Source organism: Abramis brama (genome assembly GCF_963993115.1).
Source record: "Abramis brama genome assembly, chromosome: 7".
Lineage (NCBI taxonomy): Eukaryota > Metazoa > Chordata > Actinopteri > Cypriniformes > Leuciscidae > Abramis > Abramis brama.
In genome coordinates, this window is record NC_139969.1 from 40842963 (window position 1) to 40866113 (window position 23151).

The following is a 23151-nucleotide window of genomic DNA, read 5'->3' on the forward strand; positions in this document are numbered from 1 at the left end:
AGTCCTTGAGCATGAAAAGCAATATAAATTTAGTAGCATCTGGCTCTGGGCTTAGGGACAAGAGCAGAGAGCTTGTCTTGTATCTTCATGTTTTCTCCCAATATTCCAAAGCAGATTAAACTTTTTGTAAATTGTCAGAAAATCTAATAAGATATTGTGCATGAGCAAGTACAGCATCCCAGTGCTTTTATACTAATCTCACCACACTTTAATACAACACTGTTTTATTTTCTCCCTGCAGTGTCTCCGGAGATCCTCTCAGGGTTCAGTCCAGTCCAGTCCGATGTGCCGGAAGTGGAAGCTGATGTGATTGTGGATAATGTCATTTAAAATGTTTTTTTTGTTTGTATTTTTTAGCTTGCTGATAGGTTAGGGTTAGGTAAAGAGGTAGTTTTAGTTTTGTTTCATGTTTCATTATTTTGAAGTTTAATCAGTTTGTTCTATGTTTTAGTCCAGGTTTATTTTCATGTTAATTTCATATTTCAATTTAACCCAAGTCGGTTTCAATTGTATCTGTATCTTGAAATAAACTACACTTTGGTTCACTTCAGCTCATCTTCATTGGACTACATTACACATATTACAGACATGATTCATGGGTCTTTTTGATTTTAATTATCTTTCTAGATCTTTTGTCTTAATTTTAAAATCTGAAAGTTCTTCATAAGGTGCTTTCATGAAATGATTGTCATATATACATTATATGCAAAAACATTGAGAATATTTAAACAAGTGAATGGAATGTTTTAAGAACGTTTTTCATAATCTTAGAAAAACATTAAGAGAACGTTTATATAACGGGAGAATTGAACGTTCTAATAACGTTTTGAATAACGTTCTTATAACTAAGAAATAACGTTAATACAACATTTATATAACAGGAGAATTTAACGTTCTAATAACGTTTTGAATAACGTTCTTATAACTAAGAAATAGCGTTAATACAACGTCTAAAAAACTGGATGTTTTGAACGTTCCTAGAACATTCAGAAATAACGTTTTTATAACTTAATGGGAACGTTACGGAAACGTTCTTATAACCTAAGAATTGAACGTTCTAATAACGTTTGAATAACGTTCTTATAACCAAGCAAGAACGTTAATACAACGTTTATATAACAGGAGAATTGAACTTTCTAATAACGTTTTGAATAACGTTCTTATAACTAAGAAATAACGTTAATACAATGTCTAAAAAACTGGACGCTTTGAACGTTTCTAGAACATTCAGAAATAACGTTTTTATAACTTAATGGGAACGTTACGGAAACGTTCTTATAACCTAAAATTGTTAGCTGGGTATACACTAGATTAGGAGACTGTAATGTTATTATTTGTCCAGCAGGCGGAGGTATACACACTCGGAGACTGAAGTCAGCAGCAGAAGAAGACCCACGCGTTTTGTTGCTGAACGATGGCGGGTCTTGAGTTGCTGTCGGATCAGGGATACCGGCTGGACGGACGGAAAGCGCCCGAGCTGCGCAAAGTGCAGGCCCGCATGAGTGTGTTCGCTCAGGCCGACGGGTCCGCTTACCTGGAGCAGGGCAACACCAAAGCCCTGGCCGTGGTGTACGGGCCACACGAGGTGAGAGAGAGAGAGAGCGCGTGTGTGAGTGTGTGTGTGAGAGAGAGAGAGAGAGAGAGAGAGAGAGAGTGTGTGTGTCTGTGTGTCTGTCTGTCTGTCTGTGTGTGTGTGTGTGTGTGAGAGAGAGAGAGAGGGAGAGGGAGAGGGAGAGGGAGAGGGAGAGGGAGGGAGAGGGAGAGGGAGAGGGAGAGGGAGAGGGAGAGAGAGGGAGAGGGAGAGAGAGGGAGAGGGAGAGAGAGAGATACTGTCTCAGTGTGTTCATTCACAGCCTTTATGATAGTCATTGATGTATCAGCAGAGCTTCTGCTCTTGGAAAGTCTTAATTCGCACTGGCACAGACTAACCCTGCCGAACAAGAGTGCTAAAACCAGTCTAAGCTGGATGGCGGGTCTTACCTGGTGTAAGCTGGTCTTTCTGGCTAGTCAAGCTGGTTTTAGATGGTCTCCCAGCTTGACCAGAATGGCCAGCTAAAAAATAAAAAGACCAGCTGAAACCAGGCTAGACCCGCCAACCAGCTTAGACTGGTTTTAGTTGTGTGTGTTTTTCATCAGATTAGAAAGTTTTAAATTCATAAAGTCATCGTCATGGTATTAAATGTTGCATGCGCTGCAAAAAAAAAAAAAAACTTCCTCAGTTTTTTTGTCCTGTTTGTCAATATACAAATATCTAAACATCTTTAAAGCAAGATACGGTTACTTGAGTCAACAATGCAAAATAAAACTTCCCTTTGAATTATGTAGATTTTACTGAGCCCATTGGCAGATGTTTGTTCTTGTTTTAATCATAAACTCACTTAATTTTGATCAATTTCATAGAAAACAAGACTTCATATTTTGTGTAATATTGCAGTTCAAGTAAATTCATCTTGATTTAAGAATCTCTAGACATTTGCACTGGAAAACCAGAAGAAAAAAAACACTGAGGAAGAACATCACTTTGTGCAGTGTGATCAGAAGATACAGTAAAAGTGATTTCCATATTCAGGAGGTTTTAAGCAGGTTTTCAAGCTACTTTATTTGTAAAATTAATTAAAAGTAATGGATATGTGTTGGAAGCAAATATGTTATTAGCTCTTTAAACGCAAAGCTTTCGCGGAGAGAGCAGTTTCAAGTTAAAGTTCAAACTAGACGGACATTTAAGAGGTATGGCATACAGTCATACACTTATTACACAGCATTTCATCCCATTAATAATTATGGGGATAAGAGATATTGATTTCAGATTAAATTGTTTTAAAATCGTACCTGTTTGTATCTCATAATCCAACAGTATACAAAACAATAGTCACAAAATGGCCGCCGATGTGTTTGTATGAAACGAGAGAGAGCGAGTCCACGATACTGGATGGCATAATTAAACAACTGTACACAAAATATTGATTTGAGTTTTAATACTTTATTAGCTCACCAAATGCAAAACTTCCACAAAGAAAGCCGTTCCTAGCGAGTGTATAGCACTGCTGACGCCAGTGACCCGGATGAGCCGGTGTTTCTGTGTTCAGCGGCTGTTATCTGGGAATAACACACCACTGGATAAAGCGATTGACCAATCAGAATCTGGTATTCCACAGAGCCGTGTAATAACGTATAATGATGCGAGGTGTTTTTGCTCTGCAGACGCGCGGCTCTCGCAGTAAGTCCCTGCACGATCGAGCGGTCATCAACTGCCAGTACAGCATGGCCACGTTCAGCACGGCGGAGAGGAAGCGGCGTCCACACGGGGACCGCAAGTCCAGCGAGATGAGCCTGCACCTCAAGCAGACCTTCGAGGCCGCGGTGCTGACCGAGCTCTACCCCCGCTCGCAGATCGACATCTACGTCAAGGTGTGTGTGTGTGCATGCTGGTGTCACACACTTTACTGACCTGCGCTGGGAAAGAAATGTGCGATCTGAAATGAAGAGCGTTTATTCTGATTTTTCCCCTCAAGGACCCATTAAACAGCACTGGCCACATGATTATCCCAGAGTTTCCACTGGGCACAGAAGCAAATCCATTCCTTTGATGCAGTTATTTATTCAAAAGATGAATGCAAGAGCATTATCAAATTAGTCAAAAATGTGAGTTTATTACAGTAGTAGATCACATTATATTAGGGGTGTAACGATACCCTCGTGTCACGATTCGATACATCTCACGATACTGAACTCACGATATGATATTATTGTGATTCTCCAGGACATATGATAAAAGGATAACAAAAATGTACTGTTGATTAAAATGCTAAATTTGGTGTTACATTGTGTGTGTAAATGAATATTCTTGGACTTGGTGCTGAAACCCAAAGCACAGGACAATAGAGACGCCAGAATAACAATATTCATGATCCTGAAGCTGAAAATACAGAATTATTTTAGACGAAAATGCTTGCACTCTTTCACTGACTAGATATATTTAAAGTAATGTAGGCCAATTTTTACCCATTTCCCAATTGCATTATTATACATTATATTCAACATTATATATAGTAGTTTAATGTAGTACTGACACTAAAACTCTAAAAACTTGAATTTTTTTTCTCACACAGTAATTTTACTATAAACTATACACAACACATATTGTCACCATCAATGATACATACTGTTGCATTTTTGAATTGCGATATATTGTGACAGACGTAATATATTTTGTGACAGCCCTAATATATATAGCGAGAAATATGTCGGGAGAAAATTGTCGTCACTCCCTCAGTCACAGTATTTACTGCCAAAGTTAACAAAATATAACATTATTTACATTTACATTTATTCATTTGTCATACGCTTTTATCCAAAGCAACTTAAATTGCATTTCAAGTACACATTTACTTTCTTATCAGTTCTTGTTATATTATAAATCTAAACAAGTCACATCAAATGAAAACCATTTATTAACCAAAAAGGGTCCATTAGCTAATAAAGTCTCTGTCTGTCTCTGTTGTGATTGTGTAGATCCTGCAGGCGGACGGAGGAAACTACAGCGCGTGTGTGAACGCTGCGACTCTGGCGCTGGTGGACGCCGGCATCCCCATGCGGGATTACGTGTGCGCCTGCAGCGCTGGCTTCGTGGAGGACACGGCCCTGGCTGACCTGTGTCACGCGGAGGAGAGCGGAGGCGGCACTGCTCTGGCCCTGGCGCTGCTGCCCCGCAGCGGGAACATCGCCCTGCTGCAGATGGACGCCCGGCTCCACCAGGACCACCTGGACGCGCTGATGGAGGCCGCCATCACCGCATGCAAAGGCCTCAGTAAAGTGCTGGACGGCGTCGTGCGTCAGCATCTGGAGGAGGTCTCCATTCTTACCAGCGATTGAGGACGTCCCGCGAACTCAACAGACTGTGTTCCCGCTGTAGAGTGAAGCCTACTTTTGACTGAAACAACAAAAAATCCTTCTGGAAGAAACCGCATGAAGAATCTCTATAACAAAAACAACAATAACTGTTTTGGTACAATGAGTTCTCAGTTTTGGAAAAAATGTAATAAAAAGGTTTTGGTATGTTTCTAAATAGTTTTAAAACAATTTTCTCTGTTTTGTTTTATCAAATCAAACATCCAGGTAATCATACTTTACTCAGAATTAAAAGGTTTTTTAAGAGTTAACTGTCTAACATTGCCAGATTAGAGTTCTTATAACAATAGCAGAACACATTTTGCTAAATATAATCATTTTTCATAAAATTCCATAAAGAACAATGTTTTTAAAGTGCTGTTAAGAACCTTTTAAATAATATTTTATTACTAATAGTATATATGTATATATATATATATATATATATATATATATATAATATGCATAATGTGAAAAAAGAATTATGAATTATAATGTGAAAGAAGAATACTTTTACGTATCAGGGCCCGTATTCATAAAGAATCTTAATGCATAGAGTAGCTCCTAGTGACAAAATTCTAAGAAAATTCTTAGAAAAGTGGGCGTTTACTCTTAAAATTAAAGAAAAAATCCTAGTAAAGAAAAAAGTAATTCAGAAGCATCTTAACCCTTAAAAGAGGACTTAAGGTCAAAATTGTTAGGAGCACGGACGAGGACTTTTAAGAGGCTTAAGAGTTTCTTTAGCAGAGGAGAAAATGGCAGAAAGACGAAGAGGGAGAAGAAATGTGTTGCAGACAATGGATGACAGTGAGTTAATAAGACGCTATAGATTAGATAGTGCAGGGATCATGTTTGTGACTGATCTTATTAGAGACACGCTAATATCTCCGACACAGCGCAGAAATGCTATAGCGCCTGAAATGAAAGTAATCACTACATTACGATATTTGGCAACTGGGAAAATTCCATGTTTGATACATTAAAACCAACATTCAAACCACCATTTAAATAGACATGCCAACTATCAGTGTAACTGGAAAGAGTGGAACAATTTTTATCATTCTAAGCCAATCAAATACCTTATAGGAAATTAACAGTATGGTAAATAAATAAAAAAAAAGGATTTATATACACATATATAATGTGTGTGTGTGTGTGTGTGAACAGTCAAATAGGAAAAATTACGCATGTAATTTCAAAGTGAAGGCTTAGAATAGACCCTATACTTAAAATCACTGTTTTCCCTTTCTTGGACAACCAACCAATCACAGTCTTCAAAAGATTGTGTCATACATAGCAACGGGGTCAACCCCGCCTCCTCAATAAGATGAAAGTTTTTGTCTTTTACTTACTCAGAGTTGCTCTCAGATCGGTCCCGAATCGCTCTTAAGCTAAGACTCCTACGTAAAAGTTTTTAAGCTAAATTAAGAGTTTTCTGAGAGGATTCTTAGAATCTTTATGAATACGGGCTCAGGACATCAGGGGCCATATTCACAAACCATTTTAAGGCTAAAAGTTGCTCCTAACTTGCAGATTTCGTTGAAAAACTTAAAAATAATGGGCTTCAATCCTAATTTTAGGACTCCTACATTTTTGATCTAAGAGTATTTCACAAAGCATTTTAGTTACATTCAAGCTATTTTATTTTATTTTAAACTTTTTTTTTTAATATAAAATTTATATTGATTTGCCACAGCATATGATAACAGCAATAATAAGAAATTTCTGTCGTGAGAACAGCTGATGGACACCGTGCTGCGTTGTCATTGGAACATCCCAGGTAAAGATAATGAGGAAATATATTGTCTTTCATTTCTGCTTTCTCCAAGTACGTTCCAAACGGCATAACATAAGCATAACGGCACGCAATAAGTGCTCTGCTCCCTCCTAAGTCCCCAATTCAAGGGCTCTACTACACTTCGAAGGGAGTAGGGCATAGGGATGCTCACCTCCGTTTTGCTCTTGCCCCGAATCACAAACAATCCTAAAATGCCTGTTGCCAGCAATCCGCCCCTTTCTATCTCTCACTTCGCTTCCTGTTAACACCACTTTTCTGTTCACCTGAAGTGGTTAACAATATATTGGCCTATGTTGGCATTTTATGAAAACAGAAACATCTTGACACTATTATCATTATCAAAGTGTTGAGTTTTCTTCATTTAGATTGTGGATTGATGGAACATCACGGAGGTCAGCATCATGAAGATCTGTCCACAGATACGTTTCCACACAGGTCTTACAGACACAATGTTTTTTTTTCACCTTTCCACAGGAGGTCTACTTGTTTTAAATTATACATATTTAGTTTAAATTTGCATTTAGAACGCCAAGACTTCGAGTTAGAAAAAGATACAGACAGAAGGGGTTTAACGGTGTTGTGCTGTTTGCTTAAAAACACTAGTTTCATTTTTTTTTGTATTCAGATATATGGCTTCTGACATCATATTTAATGAGGTTTATGTGGTTGATTTTCTTCTACAGATTTGCTAGCATCATATTTTAATGGCATAAACAGTTTTACAGTTCTTTTGGCACAAAGTACAGGAATACCCTTTGTAAATAATGTGTTGCAGTTCAATGATATTTACTAGAAAATGCCATCGTTTTCTCTGACATTCAACCTCAAAACCTGCCGTGAGGAAATTTTCCCATCGGTTAATCCAACAGTCTCTTACTACTGCGTATCTATACCACGAGTTTTCATTTTCATTTGGCGTAGTATTTACACGCCAAAGTCACATTTTGCATTCATATGGTACGCAAAACCCTCCCGTTAAACTTCTATTGATGAAAAATGCGTATGGATTGCACGCAGAAATGTATTATAGTCAACGTCATCGTCCCGCCCCTTAATCGTACGAAGATTCACGATTCCATCTCGTGCAGATGCCTAAGGTGCATGCAGAAATACGCGTTATTATTATTTTTTTTATTTTTTTTTATTTTTTTTTATTTTTTTGTACAGAAACATAACTCATAATCTCTAATGGGGGCGAATGTTGTTACTACATCTAATATTACACGCTTGCTCATTAAAGGTGCTCTAAGTGATGTTGGGTGACGTCACTTCTTGTTGACGTTCGAAGTATTGTCAAACAAAACGGAGGCTAGCTAGACCCTCCCTCCTCCTCATCCGCGCACTAACCCCCCAAACCCCACCCCCAAATCATTCTTGTCAGTTATTGGCTGGAACAGGTTGTTATGTTTCGTGGTGCAGGTTAGCCCAGTTTGTTTTTGTTGCTGTTTGTGGAGCCTGCGGTGTCTAGAGAGACCGCGTTTTTTTTACAGTGTGTTCAGGGGACAGGCAGCTAGCGGATGGTGAGGAGATGTTTGCTGTATGTGACAAAAAATATTTTGGCCTAAAAAACGCGTGACATCACTTAGAGCACCTTTAATAGTCAGGGGACTGTTTTTACAGTTTAAACAATCCATTTCCGGGAAACAAAATGTTTGCAGAATTTTCAATAATTCAGTGTGAATAATTTATGCTAGTTATTGTAGTTATATATCTGTCTGCTTTATTCATTCTGCTCTCTGCTTTTGTCTTTTTGACTCATACACGCATTTTTGTTTCTTTGTTTGTGATTGTATTTGGAATGGTAAAAGTATTAACTAATAATAATAATAATAATAAATTAATAAATTAATAAAAAAGGTACATTGGCCTGAATTTTAGTCATTCGCTGCTCCAGGAAACACCCACTACCGCTTGGAAACCAATCAAATGTTTAAACATTTTCAGCGCCCTCATCACTTCCCGCCCCTCAATGCAGTGCTCAAGTTCGTCTCTTCCATTGAATCATCAGAATACACAAGTAAGTATTTAGCAAAAGAATAAAACATTTCAGTTCTTGTTAACACAAAATTATTGTAAATGCAAGTGTTAGCTTCCGATATCTAATGCTTTTCAATGCTGTCAGCATCAAACGTTATTCTTTAAAGTGAGCATGCACATGTATAGCCCTACAGTTGTCAGGCGATTAATGTCTGTTTAAAATAATTCATTATTAAACATTTTAGGTTAGAATGTAGTGTAAGAGTTTGCTGTGCGCAACAATTGCTTTTTATTGATGCACCATATGTTTGTGGCTACCTTATGATGAGATAACTGCACTACTTTAAGTCAATACCAGGCATTACGTGTAGATCACAGATGTGTGGATTTTAACAGCCCTGCAAAATCATCCAATACTGTTTATCTTGGCCAATCCTGAAAACATTTGATGATAATGAAAATAAATTAGTCTTTAATAAGTATGTAGTTTTTGAGAGGCACCACATCTATATATATATATATATGTGTGTGTGTGTGTGTCTGTATGTGTGTGTGTGTGTGTGTTATGTATATACACACACAGCTCTCAAAAACTATATACTTATCAAAGATAAATTAATCTTTAATTTAAGTTGTGTACTTGACGTCTATCTTTTATGTATTTATGTAATTTAGTAGAGTTGGGGTACTCGAACTCGGACTCGAGTCCAATTTTTAATGAACTCGGACTTGTCACGCACTCGGATGAATTTGCACTCGGACTTGACATGGACTCGGACATTTTAGACTCGGAAAATTTGCCGAGTACAGTCGAGTCCGGGCACTGGAGGACACAATATTATTCAAAAACGAAACGAAACTGCTTACATTGTGTTGTGTCAGTGTTGAGCATTGTAGCCAATCACAGATATGTATATTAAGCGCATGAACACAGTGGCCAATCAGAGGCGTTTTGAGTCACCATGCGGAGAAGTCGCTCAAAACGTATGTTCAGAATCAGCGCAAGTTTTATCCTTTCGCAAATCTCCTCATAAACGACAAAGTCTTGACGCGATATAAATAAGAGATTCGCTGTGCAGTGCGGACAACTTCAGTGTTTATGACGAGAGTTTCAGTGAGAGTGCAGAACGCGGTAAGTAAGTGATGGCTTAATTAAGTTAATAACGTGATTAATTTATTTGTCACACTGAAGACAACTCATACACAACTATTACAAACCCTGCAAACATTTAGTGATGCTCAAGAGTGAAGCAACCATTAGGAGCCAGGGAGTGTACATTTTTGAACTGGATCATTGGTGTAAATTGCTCTTATTTTATTTAAAAATTCATTAATTAATTTAGTCCTGCCATTTAGAGGCTAAATAAGATATTAGCATGTAAAACAAAATAAGATAATCAAAATAAATAAAATTTTAAAAATCAACGTCATCTTGCTCAAAAGTTTACTCCTGGCTCTTATATTCTTGAGCATTACCTTGCAGAATCTGAAAGATGTACGATAGGTAAACGTATGACTGTAACTATACATTGGAGTCATTTTGTAAGGTTTAACATATTAATTTAAGAGCTCAGTGTTGAGACCTTTCACTGGAATTTGATTGACATGCGATCTGACCAATCATAATGCAGATACCTGCCATTTTTGTCCGACAAACAAACCAAACCAGATAGTAGATTAAAGTCACTAAAGACAGTAAGAGGGGCGGGTCTTTGTGAAAGGTCAATTTAAAACCATTTAAATCTTTGTGGACTCGGCCGGACTCGACTCGGACTCGGATGTTAAGGACTCGGACTCAAGTGCGACTCGGCCCTCTTTGGACTCGGACTTGGACTCGATTGTTAAGGATTTGGACTCGACTCGGACTCGACAATGGTGGACTCGGACCCAACACTATTGTAATTGTTTGGCTCTTTATTTTTTACCTAATTCACAGGGACGTAAAGAGGTGTTGGTGCATTGGTTGCCTTGTCCATCCTGGTAAGAATAAGTAAACCTACATGGCAACTTAATTCACCTCTGTAAATTTCTCATTTATTGATTGTTGTTTTTACTTTTTTCCAGTAAGAAGACATGGCCACCCACCTGGCAGCCTGAAGATCATGTTCAAATTACTCTCAATCAATGCTAATTACATTACCGGTACATGAAGACAGTTTGTTTGTTTGTTTGTTTTTGAACCACAGTTTCTGTTATAGTGGACAAATAAAGGTTTTTGTTTTCACAATGTCCAATTACGTCTTTTGACCATTTTTGTGCCTGAAATATCCAGGAGCTTATCCCAGCTACCACAAGCCAAAAGTATAAAATCACCTTGAACAGGTGACCAGTCTGTCACAGAGATGACACGTACAATATAGCCTGTAGTTCTTGATTAACTATACCTGCATGTTTTTGGAGTGCGGAGGACACTGGTGTACTCAGGAAAGTCACAACACTGGGGAAACTATCAGGAAGGGCTGCTTATTGTGTCAGCTCATTGTGTGTGTACAGTATAATATATATATATATATATATATACAGTGAGGAAAATAAGTATTTGAACACCCTGCTATTTTGCAAGTTCTCCCACTTAGAAATCATGGAGGGGTCTGAAATTGTCACCGTAGGTGCATGTCCACTGTGAGAGACATAATCTAAAAAAAAAATCCAGAAATCACAATGTATGATATTTATTTGTATGATACAGCTGCAAATAAGTATTTGAACACCTGAGAAAATCAATGTTAATATTTGGTACAATAGCCTTTGTTTGCAATTACAGAGGTCAAACGTTTCCTGTAGTTTTTTACCAGGTTTGCACACACTGCAGGAGGGATTTTGGCCCACTCCTCCACACAGATCTTCTCTAGATCAGTCAGGTTTCTGGGCTGTCGCTGAGAAACACGGAGTTTGAGCTCCCTCCAAAGATTCTCTATTGGGTTTAGGTCTGGAGACTGGCTAGGCCACGCCAGAACCTTGATATGCTTCTTACAGAGCCACTCCTTGGTTATCCTGGCTGTGTGCTTCGGGTCATTGTCATGTTGGAAGACCCAGCCTCGACCCATCTTCAATGCTCTAACTGAGGGAAGGAGGTTGTTCCCCAAAATCTCGCAATACATGGCCCCGGTCATCCTCTCCTTAATACAGTGCAGTCGCCCTGTCCCATGTGCAGAAAAACACCCCCAAAGCATGATGCTACCACCCCCATGCTTCACAGTAGGGATGGTGTTCTTGGGATGGTACTCATCATTCTTCTTCCTCCAAACACGTTTAGTGGAATTATGACCAAAAAGTTCTATTTTGGTCTCATCTGACCACATGACTTTCTCCCATGACTCCTCTGGATCATCCAAATGGTCATTGGCAAACTTAAGACAGGCCTTGACATGTGCTGGTTTAAGCAGGGGAACCTTCCGTGCCATGCATGATTTCAAACCATGACGTCTTAGTGTATTACCAACAGTAACCTTGGAAACGGTGGTCCCAGCTCTTTTCAGGTCATTGACCAGCTCCTCCCGTGTAGTTCTGGGCTGATTTCTCACCTTTCTTAGGATCATTGAGACCCCACGAGGTGAGATCTTGCATGGAGCCCCAGTCCGAGGGAGATTGACAGTCATGTTTAGCTTCTTCCATTTTCTAATGATTGCTCCAACAGTGGACCTTTTTTCACCAAGCTGCTTGGCAATTTCCCCGTAGCCCTTTCCAGCCTTGTGGAGGTGTACAATTTTGTCTCTAGTGTCTTTGGACAGCTCTTTGGTCTTGGCCATGTTAGTAGTTGGATTCTTACTGATTGTATGGGGTGGACAGGTGTCTTTATGCAGCTAACAACCTCAAACAGGTGCATCTAATTTAGGATAATAAATGGAGTGGAGGTGGACATTTTAAAGGCAGACTAACAGGTCTTTAAGGGTAAGGATTCTAGCTGATAGACAGGTGTTCAAATACTTATTTGCAGCTGTATCATACAAATAAATAGTTAAAAAATCATATATTGTGATTTCTGGATTTTTTTTTTTAGATTATGTCTCTCACAGTGGACATGCACCTACGATGACAATTTCAGACCCCTCCATGATTTCCAAGTGGGAGAACTTGCAAAATAGCAGGGTGTTCAAATACTTATTTTCCTCACTGTATACTTGTCTATCAGTAAATATGTGGATTTGAACAACCATATTCTCTCTAGACTAGAGGCTAGATGTACAAGGTATATTATATTGTCATATATTAGCACATAGACACAGATTGCGATTGAGTCTAGAGAAAGTGAAGTATCACTACTGCATTAATGCATAAGAATATTTGGTAAATACCATAGTAGAATTATCAAATATTTACCCTTGTATAGTCAAACAATTCTTTTAATAATACAAAACAGAGAGGTTTTTCAAATAATAATTCTTACTCATCCCTTCTGATAAAATTCAATTGGGTGACAAAAAGTTATAGTTAAAGGGATACTTCAGGATTTAGCATTAAGCATTGTATTAGTAGAAAACCTGTAGTATTTTCGAATTACCTTTCCACCCTCATATCCCCCTGAGACAAGAGATTTATGTATTTTTTGTCTGGAAAAAATATTTTTCTGGCCAGAGGCTAAAGACTCCAGCCAGTAGGAGGAGCTGTTCCGCATGTGTTCAACCCGCCCATAGAGGGTGGGATCTCACTCACAGAATGTACACACAGTTTCAGCCGTCTTTCTTTGGAAGCTAAGCTATCAGGCTCTTGTTCTGTGAAGAAAGCTGAGAAGTAGGAGAAAGCTGAGTAGTAGGGGTTAGGGCTGTACTGTCCTAGTCGATTAGTCGATTAATTGGTCGATACGTTCTGGTTCGACCAAAATTCTGATTGGTCGATTTTCTGCCGCGTTTATTTCATCAGTTTTGCCGCGCTGAGGCGCGCTCATTTCATCAGGTGGAAAGCACTAACTGCTAATGGGGGTGTTTTCAGAGTACCCTTGTTTCACTGTAACAGTCTGTCTTCAAAACACCCCCCTTGTTTTCACCTTTTTTGGATTAGCCCAACCCAAGAGAGAGCGTCGAGCGTAGAAGGTTTGATGCTGAATATTATTTATTTAATTGTGAGAGCGTTTAATAGTCAGTCCTCTTCTAACATGTCAACAACAAAGAAATCGACAGTGTGGCAGCATTTTGTTAAAATTGATAACAGGAAAAAGGTCGAATGCAAAGTTTGCAAGCAACAGTTTTCCACAGCTCGACGACAAACATGACATATCATCTAAAAGTGGTAAGCTCACTTGTCTGCGTTAGCTTGCCCTGTCTGTTTTAAGTAGGCTATATGAACATATCAGAATTTGAATATTTCAATGTTTTAGTGTGATAACCTAACTTTTTTATTTTTTTATTTGGAGCCTAATGCGCAATTGCGCTGTGCTGTTGGTTGTGTTAGTTTTGAGCCTAGGATGCTTTATTTTTCAGTTATGCACTTTTTTTCGTTTCTGCTCTTGATCTGGTTTGTTTAATAAATATTCTTTTTTTATTAAAGTGGACGTGCCTTTTGTGTTTATTAAGAGTAAAAGCTTTAGTTAATAGTCTATTCGTGTCTCAGCTGCGAAGCTGAGCTCATGTTCAGCCTCGCTCGGTGCGAGGACATGCACGGTGAAATGATAGTGTCTGACAGTTATAACTTATTATTATAACATATGACAAAAATAATTGTCTAAATTATGTTGCATATTCCTCAACAGTTCTTGTGATGATATCACTAGTTGACAACATAGTACTATTTTCGGAAATCATAAGCTATGATATTGCGCAGGTGCACGTGATGCAGCGCTGTCAGAGCTGACAGACTCGAGTGTCAGACTCATTTCAGTGCAAAATAATTAGGTCAAAAACGATTTAATATACTGCAAATAGCCTACTAGTTGTTTATGTTTATTTATAATTCATTTAGGCGGACAACAAGGCTACCAAGTACTGCGCACAGTGCGCATCTAATTAATTTAACGTTTTTTTTTTCTAACGTAATTTTTAGTCGATTTTTAGTCGAAAATTTCAGGACTTCAGTCGACCAAGATTTTCTTTGGTTGAGTACAGCCCTAGGGGTTATCATCCTATTTTTCCCGGACTTGTCCGGCGGGCGAGATTGTTCAAAATGTCCGGGATTCGGCTTTTGCTTTCTGCATTTTTTCTTACATGCACACCTTTTGTTTCAATCTAACTGAATTCATTCCGATTGGTGAATCTGAATTTAGTGTTTACATGAACGCTAAACAAGTGATCAGTTGATGTGCGTTTTACCATTGCTAAGAAAATTCCCGCTCCTCCGTGAGAGATAGGAGACCGGCGCGTCTCAGTAATGACGCCACCGGCCTCGCGCCGTTCTCCCGCGGCCGTCAGTCTCGTCCTGCTCGCCACAGTAAACATGATGAATGGCGACTGTAGAACGCAAAAGCCGAATCCCGGACATTTTGGGCGATCTCGAAATCCCTGGCAAACTCATCACGGAGTCTCAATAGTAGCCTAGCCTTGTTGTTTTCAACTGCGGCTGCGCTCTCTTACCGGTAGGCGTGGCTTGGGAGTGGCCTCGTAGGGCAGCGAAGCAAGTGCATTCTGGGAGTTGTTGTCTTTCATCCACATAAGCCAAAAATACATTTTCTGGCTTTTCTCAGTCTAGAAAGCTCCAAATTCAAAAATTTCTTCACATTTCTTCTACATAAATGACCTATTTTAAATACACATTCATCTTTCCAGAGGTGAAGTATCCCTTTAATGTATAGGGGATTATCACGCTTCCGGGTTTCATGGGCGGGGTTTGTCAACTCTGTGCATATCCACTTCCGGCGCGCAGTTCTACAATGGCTGAAACGAAGGCTAGATGTCACTGCTCTGTTCCACTTTGTAAATCTAACAAACAACGCCAACCCTACTTAAGTTTTCATGGATTCCCGACTGAATTGAGTCTAAGGAAGAAGTGGATTAAAGCGGTTCGCCGGGATGAAGGGCCAAACTTTAAAATAAAACAAGGTAGCACGTTTGTTTGTAGCCGGCACTTTAGTGAATCAGACTACTACACTAACGTTAGCAGGCTAGCGTTAGCTGACATGGCTAACTTTACCAACCGGGGTCGCATCAAGCGTCTGAAAATCGGGTCCGTGCCCTCCCGTTTCCAGTGGAACAACTGGGGACTGCCAAGAAGGGAGTCCGCTTATAAAAGAGCATCAACTCGCTTAGGCCATGACGTTTGCCCAGCCCTTCCTCTGGAGCAGTCCCTGCCATGTGAGGAAGAGGCGATGGAGGAGGTCGCAGCTGCGGTGGTGATGACTGAACATGATTATGGTTCTGCTCCTAAACCAGGTATGTCATTGTTTGCCGCCTTGCTTGTGTTCTGAAATGTGGTTTATGAGGACATCTGTGTCCTCATAAACCAAACGGCTTAAAAAAAACATACTAAATGGTGTTTTTTGAAATTCAAAAAAGGCCAAAAAGTTTTCTGTGATTGGTAGGTTTAGGGGTAGGGTTAGTGTAGGGGGGTAGATTATACAGTTTGTACATTAGAAAAATCATAACGCCTATGGAAAGTCCCCGTAAACCACATATCCAAGCGAGTGTGTGTGTGTGCGCGCGCGCGCGCGCGAATGAGAGTGTGTGTGTAAGTGTGAGTGCAAGAGTGAGTTTTGTGTTTCCCTGCCGTTCCCGCACAGAGTTTTAATTCTTAAATGTGATCTAACAAAGGTAAAGAGAAAATATTAACCATATATGCAGTTTATATTGCTTGTAATTGGGATGAAGTAAACATCTGTTGAGTATTTTAACATAAATTTTTTATGTTGAATTAAAAACCCAAACATTAAGTGGGTCCACCAGACCCACGAACACTGGCTGAATAACAAAAATATGAACACCACACAAGGGTTAAACGTAAAAGTGAATATTGAGCTATAAAAAGCTATTTCATGTTGCTTTAGAGGTCCAAACTACTTCCAATATGCAAGTCAAAGACAAAATAAATATTTTTTTTCTCTCATTCTCATCTCATACAGGTGCACTGGATGCTGCTGCTGCACGCATACAGCAATTGGAAGACGAAGTCAAGGAGCTGACAACAGAGCTGTCACAGCTGAAAGTGAGTCAAGTGCTTTTTCACCGATTTTGTGTCTCAGACAAGGACATCCTTTTTTACACAAGATTCACTTCAAGATATGTTTTTTGTGACTTCTGGGAGGCTATTCAACCATCTGCCTCCATGGTGGTTTATTGGCCGAAAGCTCAGAAAAAGGGACAGACATTTGAACCCCTTTCTCCCAGTCCAACGCGTAGACTGCAACTGGTTGATGAGTTTTTTCTTTTCTGCTGCCGAGTTGCTGCAGGCCTGCAAGAGAAGGTGCTGGCTGACATGTTTCAGGTCAGTGTGTCCACTGTCTCCCGTGTTGTTATAACGTGGGCCAACTACCTTTACCTGCTCCTTGGCTCCCTTCCCATCTGGATGAGTAAACAGCAAGTCAAGAACACCATGCCAAGCAAATTTGTGCAGTACAGTCCAGATGTTCGGGTAATCATCGACTGCACCGAGGTGCGATGCCAGAATCCATCATCCCTCACTCTCCAGTCAGAGGTTTTCTCATCGTACAAAAACACGACAACCTTGAAGGGATTAATTGGAATTGCCCCATGTAGTGCTGTGACTTTTGTGTCAAGTCTCTTCACCGGCTCTATCTCTGACCGAGAGCTGACTGAACGAAGTGGACTGCTCGACTTACTGGAGCCAGGAGATGGCTGCATGGCAGACAAGGGTTTCACCATCGAGAAGCTGCTAGCTGACCGTGGGGCAACGCTGATTATACCACCCTTCAAGATGACAGGTAGGCATGAAAAGAATGAACATTTCAAATTAAAACTGTGATCAAAATGATAATCATTAAGATGTGCAGACAAATGTTTATAAAGTGCTGAGGCACTCACTGAATTAATAGAAATTAACTTATTTCATCTCTAACCACAGCGCAGTTCACCAAAGAGGATGCTCTAAAAACACAAGCAATCGCCCGACTTCGAATCCTCGTGGAAAGAGCAATACGCAGAGTCAAGGAATACCGCATCTGGCAACACACTGTCCCTCTAACCTTGTCTGGGACAGTCAACCAGCTGTGGACCGTCTGCTGTGTGATGACCAACTTCCAGGGACCACTTGATTTAAAAGGCTACATCCCTGTTGAATAGTGTTTCCCCCGATCACATGCATTTAACTGTATACTGAAAACATTGTATATATTGAATGAGATGTATATAATTGAACAAGATGTATATAATTGAATGAGATGTATATAATTAAATGAGATGTATATAATTGAACAAGATGTATATAGTTGAATAAGAAGTCATTCATCTATAATCAATTCAGGTCAGTCTGTCCTGAAAGTATTCAAAATGATGTAAATATATAATAATGTTGTAAATAATGTACTCAGAAAAAGGTAATTAATAAAATCCTTTATTCATTCAGTTCATTTCACTTTCTGTTGAAGATACACATTCATATATGTACCAAAGAAGTACAGGTCCACCTTCTTTTTCATCTCTTTGATCATTTCATCATCCCTCCAGACTCTTTCAACGGTGAAGTCTCCCTCAGTGTCTGTTATAAAATCGCACCAACTCAATCCAGTTACTGCCAATTGACCTTGAACCTGCCAGTGGTATTTATGATTCTGCTTCAGTTTTGCCTGACCATTCACCATTTTTACATGTCCTGCCTCAGAAATGTTAGAGATGTCTGGGCATTTAACTTCAGCAAGCCCAAAACAGGGAACTGCACTAGGGTCATATACCCTTGCATCGGGGCTAGCCCCGAGGTGAGGAGCATCAGGATGGATAACAAATCCACAGCGTGAGACATTTACATTAAAATGTTTTGAATATTGTTCCAGCACCTGTGGCTCGCGTTCAAGGCCCCTCTTCATGGCGGGAGTTTGGCCTACTCCCTTAAGTATCCGCCCTGCCAGGGTCTGACCAGAAGATGGCCCTTTCACATGGCTAACCTCATAGAACCTACTAGCTGTCACTCTAGGCTTGCGTAAGGCTTGCCATAATGGGCACTCAGACTGTTCACGTGTCTGCTCTTCTCTCCCAGCTGCCATCTCGTGCGTCACAGTTAAGCTGTCCAAATGGAGAAACTGTTGGGAGTTTGGGTCAAAGTTTGGAAAAGTAGTGGGAAATGTTGACCCCTCTAAAGGCAGTTTAGGGAATGTTGGTGTATCTGGGTGTTGGACATAATTTCCGCGTTTGACCACAGGAGGACACTGGTAGGACAGGGGTGAACCTCGCGGCACAGGTCCGAACCTGGAGTCGACCATGGAGAGTTGAGACAAGCCAAGCAGCACTGAGGATATTAGTGGTTGCGGCCTGAGGTTTTTCAGTCCTTTCCCAAGAGACAACACTTGCGGGTCAGGGAGGGATCCTGAAACGTAAAATTAAAAACAGTAAGAGTTAAATTATCTACACATCTCTTGCAGCTTGTACTTTGTTTAGACTTGGTCTGTAGGGAATTACAAACCTGCGCACATATATTCAAACGCACATAACTATAGAATTAATTCTTGATGTGCATGTGAACGCCATCAGCGTTTCTCACAGGTTCGCGTTTAAAGGGATACTCCACCGTCTTTTCATATTAAACTATGTTATTCCCTTAACTAAGACGAGTTGATACATACCTCTCTCGTCTCAGTGCGTGCACTCAATCGCTCTGGCGCGCGGCGAAACTTTGTTCACTCAGTTCATTCAATACGGGCCAAGCAGAGAAGCTACCAAACACCTCCACGTGTTCCCTATTTAAACACAGTTACTCGCGTAGTGTAACTCGACCTAGGACGGTGACACAAAACAAAACGTTGCGCTTTTCTAAGCGTGTAAAATGGATAACTATATTGTATGGCGGAATACCATAGCAAGCGCTTGTAAGCACTTCGTCTTGGCGGAGTAATATCTTCACCAGAGGGAGCGGGGGCCGGTGAGAGGATTTTTCACGAGTGAAGATATTACTCCGCCAAGTCGAAGTGCTCATAAGCACTTGCTATGGTATTCCGCCATACAATATAGTTATCCATTTTACACGCTTAGAAAAGCGCAACGTTTTGTTTTGTGTCACTGTCCTAGGTCGAGTTACACTACGCGAGTAACTGTGTTTAAATAGGGAAAACGTGGAGGTGTTTGGTAGCTTCTCTGCTTGGCCCATATTGAATGAACTGAGTGAACAAAGTTTCGCCGCGCGCCAGAGCGATTGAGTGCACGCACTGAGACGAGAGAGGTATGTATCAACTCGTCTTAGTTAAGGGAATAACATAGTTTAATATGAAAAGACGGTGGAGTATCCCTTTAAAGTCTGTAGAGAAAATGGTGTCGTCTTAGCGGCCCCTAATTTAATAACAAATGATCGTTGCGATGGAAGCGAATCAATCAAAACTAACTTTAGCTCGAAAATAACTTTAAAGAACCGCTACAAAGCCAAAACAATCTCTGTTACCTTAAATTATACGTTTATCTCTGTAAAGCTGCTTTGAAACAATCTACATTGTTAAAAGCGCTATATAAATGAAGATGACTTGAGATAATTTGATCACTTTAATGCATCCTTACTGAAAAAAAATTCTGACAACCAACACATTTTTGAACGGCAGTGTACATTCAGTAGGTCATTATTGCAATATAAACACTGTCAGAGTGATCAACAAGGTATCTCTTCACTTAGGTATCGAAATCTGGTACCGAAATACAAGTAATTTTTCGATACTCGATAGTATCGAGGCAATTCGGTCGGTACCCAGCCCTAAGCTTGTTTTGGTTTTCAATTCTGATGTTAAGAGTTTTTCTGGAGAATTGCTCACTGCAGTGTTATATTTGCTACATAATCTATGTGTATAAAAGTGGCAAGATACAATTATGTATTATACGGCAGCCAACAGTATGATATTAGTTACAGTAGTAACATTACCCGTGTATGCTTGATAGAGTGTTGATTTGCATACACTCCTGGCAGATGGCTTTGGTCTCCTAACAACCAAGTCCTGAACCGGCTCTGCATGGATACCCTGGGAATGATATAAACAAGTAGCCATGATTGTAATAGTATCTTGCTTGTAATGGTGTAAACACACTGCTCACGGTAGCCACGTGGAGTGGCAACGTTTCTAATTCACCCCCATGTTAATGTAGCCAGACGTACAGCTGCGCAGCCCCTCGCGCTGCACCGCTTTAGACTTCCAGTCTATTTTTCAGCCGCCGCGCGCACCATGCTTCGCTCCACGAAAAGTGTGTCCCAGGTGTAACGTTTGGGACACACTGCTCGCGGAGCGAAGGGTGGCACGCGGAGCAGCTCATGCCACAGCTGAAAAATAGACTGGAAGTCTATTCAATGCGGTGCAGCAATGCGCGGCTACAATCTTACCTTTGTCCTTGGTCGATGCCATGTTTGCAGAGAGCTTGTGCAGGCCACAGGTGGTGGTACAGCTCTCAACTGCAGAACAAGAGATAGAACAGCAAACCGGGATTGAGGATGTGCTTGTTAACAATCAAAGGTAGACCTCTAGAACCAGTGTTACTCCAATCAACCTGCCCATGTAAACATTATTCCAGACCACAGCCCTCACCTGCAACATGCTGTAATGGGCACTCTGGAACAACAAGGCCACTAGATGGTTGCACAGAACCTTGCCTGCTGTACAGCTGCATGAGGTTTCTTGAAGTTCGGCTGCATCAGCTTGGAAAACAATCTACATTAAAGACACAACACTAATAATTTTAGTTGATAAAGTACTAAAATGAAAATCTTGTTGTGAATAATATAGTTATTTAAGAAAGAGCATTTCAATTAACAAAAAATTCTAGGAAATCTGCAACCGCAGTAGAGTAAAAACTAAAATGAAAATCTTGTTGCGAATAATATAGTTATTTAAGAAAGAGCATTTCAATTAACAAAAAATTCTAGGAAATCTGCAACCGCAGTAGAGTTAGTTAACCCCTTACACCATTAACATGTTGGATTCAACAAACAGGATATTAAAGAATTTAAATGCAAAGTCACATTATCATGATATTGATATTTGCATTCCGTAGTATGTCACAAAGGTATAGCAATTTATTGCACATGGCTGTTGACTGACTTAATGTAAACAGGCAACAGTGGAAGGGGTTAAACTTCTTGCCATTATGCCTTAGCTTCCTAAAAAAACCTTCAAATAATGGGGCTGTTCTCTCTTCCTCATCGACCTGTAACACCTAGACCTGACAACCACCGCCCTGCCAATGATGTTGGACACTGGTAGACAAAACTATAATTAATGCATATACTGTGGATTCTTCTTTCTTCCTATCAGAATACAAATGAAATGGGTGAATAGTACGGAGCCCGGGAAGTCACCTGTCGGAGAGAAAAAAACAATCCGTGGCGACGGTTTTGCAATTTTTTCTCTCAGTTTATAAACCGTACTCACGAATTCTCACTGTTACCTCGGTTTAACAAATGATCGTGCCCACGGATTAATAAACCGTACCCACGAGTTTATAATCCGCGCTCTCAGATTTTGTAAACCGTGCCTTCAGTTTTTGAAATCTGTACGCACAAATTCATAAACCGTGTCCACGGGGGAACGGATTGTGATGACTTCCCGGACTCTGTAGTATTGACTCAGACTCATTTAAATGTGAATAATCTTACTTTAGTTGTGTTTGACGTAGGTTAAACATCTTATAACCATACGAACATCTGAGCTGACGCCAAACTGACGTTAGGATAAGCTAACCTAACGTTACTAATGCAATGTTATGTTAGCTAGCTAGTAACGTTAGCCACTCACCTTCATAATCGTAGATGAAGTTCTCGAAAAAGAAACTGTATCCCTTGTCCACTTTGGAGCGGGCTGTGATGGAATGTTGTTCAGTTAGTCGATGTACGTCAGAAAAAGTTATTTTGGGTAAATTTACCAGGGATGCAGTATAACTAAACTTAGGGTCGTCCATTGTGGGTTCGCCAGAGTGATGAGTGATTCACCGGAAGTGGCAGTGCACAAAGATCACTGAATGCGGAAGTACTACGTATCAGCGTGATAATGGCCTATTGTTAAGATGTATTGTTAAGAAATTGAAAAAAAAGTTTAAAAAAAAAAACTTTTGTAAAAAAATGCAGGAAACACAGAAGTGAATAAATGTATACCTTTAATTGACTGTAGATACACTAAATATTACAGAAGCACTTCATTTGAGTAGCTGCACTTTGGTCAAGAAATACTGCAATGCTTTATTAATTATGAGACTATTTTTTTGTAAGCAAAGGAAGAAAAAGTTTCACTGTAATCAACAAATCTTTTGCGGCATCAGGTTAACCCCAAAAGGCAATCTGTCGTTTTAGTTTGATATTTAATGGGGGCAAATAAATGTTTAAATTATAATCTGTTCATTCACCTCAAGAACCTGGAAGATTCTGTCATAAATGACCATATATGGACAAGTAAGTGTGACGCATCTGCTCAGTTGGGTTGTCATTGGCTCTGACCT

The 23151-nt window shown here is 39.9% G+C and overlaps 2 protein-coding genes across 2 annotated transcripts; one reads left to right on the forward strand and one right to left on the reverse strand.

Moving 5' to 3' along the window:
- Window positions 1-1361: 1361 nt before the first annotated feature.
- On the forward strand, window positions 1362-5065 carry exosc4 (exosome component 4). Its single transcript, XM_084120344.1, has 3 exons — window positions 1362-1585; window positions 3202-3408; window positions 4513-5065. The coding sequence occupies exons 1-3, from the start codon at window positions 1415-1417 to the stop codon at window positions 4870-4872; spliced, it is 738 nt and encodes a 245-aa protein (XP_083976470.1). The 5' UTR covers window positions 1362-1414; the 3' UTR covers window positions 4873-5065.
- A 13042-nt stretch (window positions 5066-18107) lies between these two features.
- Window positions 18108-22592, reverse strand: LOC311087735 (uncharacterized protein; the record flags this gene model as incomplete). The annotated part of the gene is made up of 5 exons (XM_084121138.1): window positions 22455-22592; window positions 21249-21371; window positions 21047-21115; window positions 20594-20690; window positions 18108-19060 (listed from the first exon to the last, which is right to left on the reverse strand). The coding sequence occupies exons 1-5, from the start codon at window positions 22458-22460 to the stop codon at window positions 18108-18110; spliced, it is 1248 nt and encodes a 415-aa protein (XP_083977264.1). The 5' UTR covers window positions 22461-22592.
- Between the last annotated feature and the right edge of the window lie 559 nt (window positions 22593-23151).

What these genes read in the sequence shown, in the direction of transcription:
- exosc4 (XM_084120344.1), top strand. Translation starts at nt 1,415, where the DNA reads ATGGCGGGTCTTGAGTTGCTGTCGGATCAGGGATACCGGCTGGACGGA. An exon ending in TGGTGTACGGGCCACACGAG is followed by an intron (nt 1,586 to 3,201) that starts GTGAGAGAGAGA and finishes TTTGCTCTGCAG; the next exon opens with ACGCGCGGCTCTCGCAGTAA. An exon ending in AGATCGACATCTACGTCAAG is followed by an intron (nt 3,409 to 4,512) that starts GTGTGTGTGTGT and finishes GTGATTGTGTAG; the next exon opens with ATCCTGCAGGCGGACGGAGG.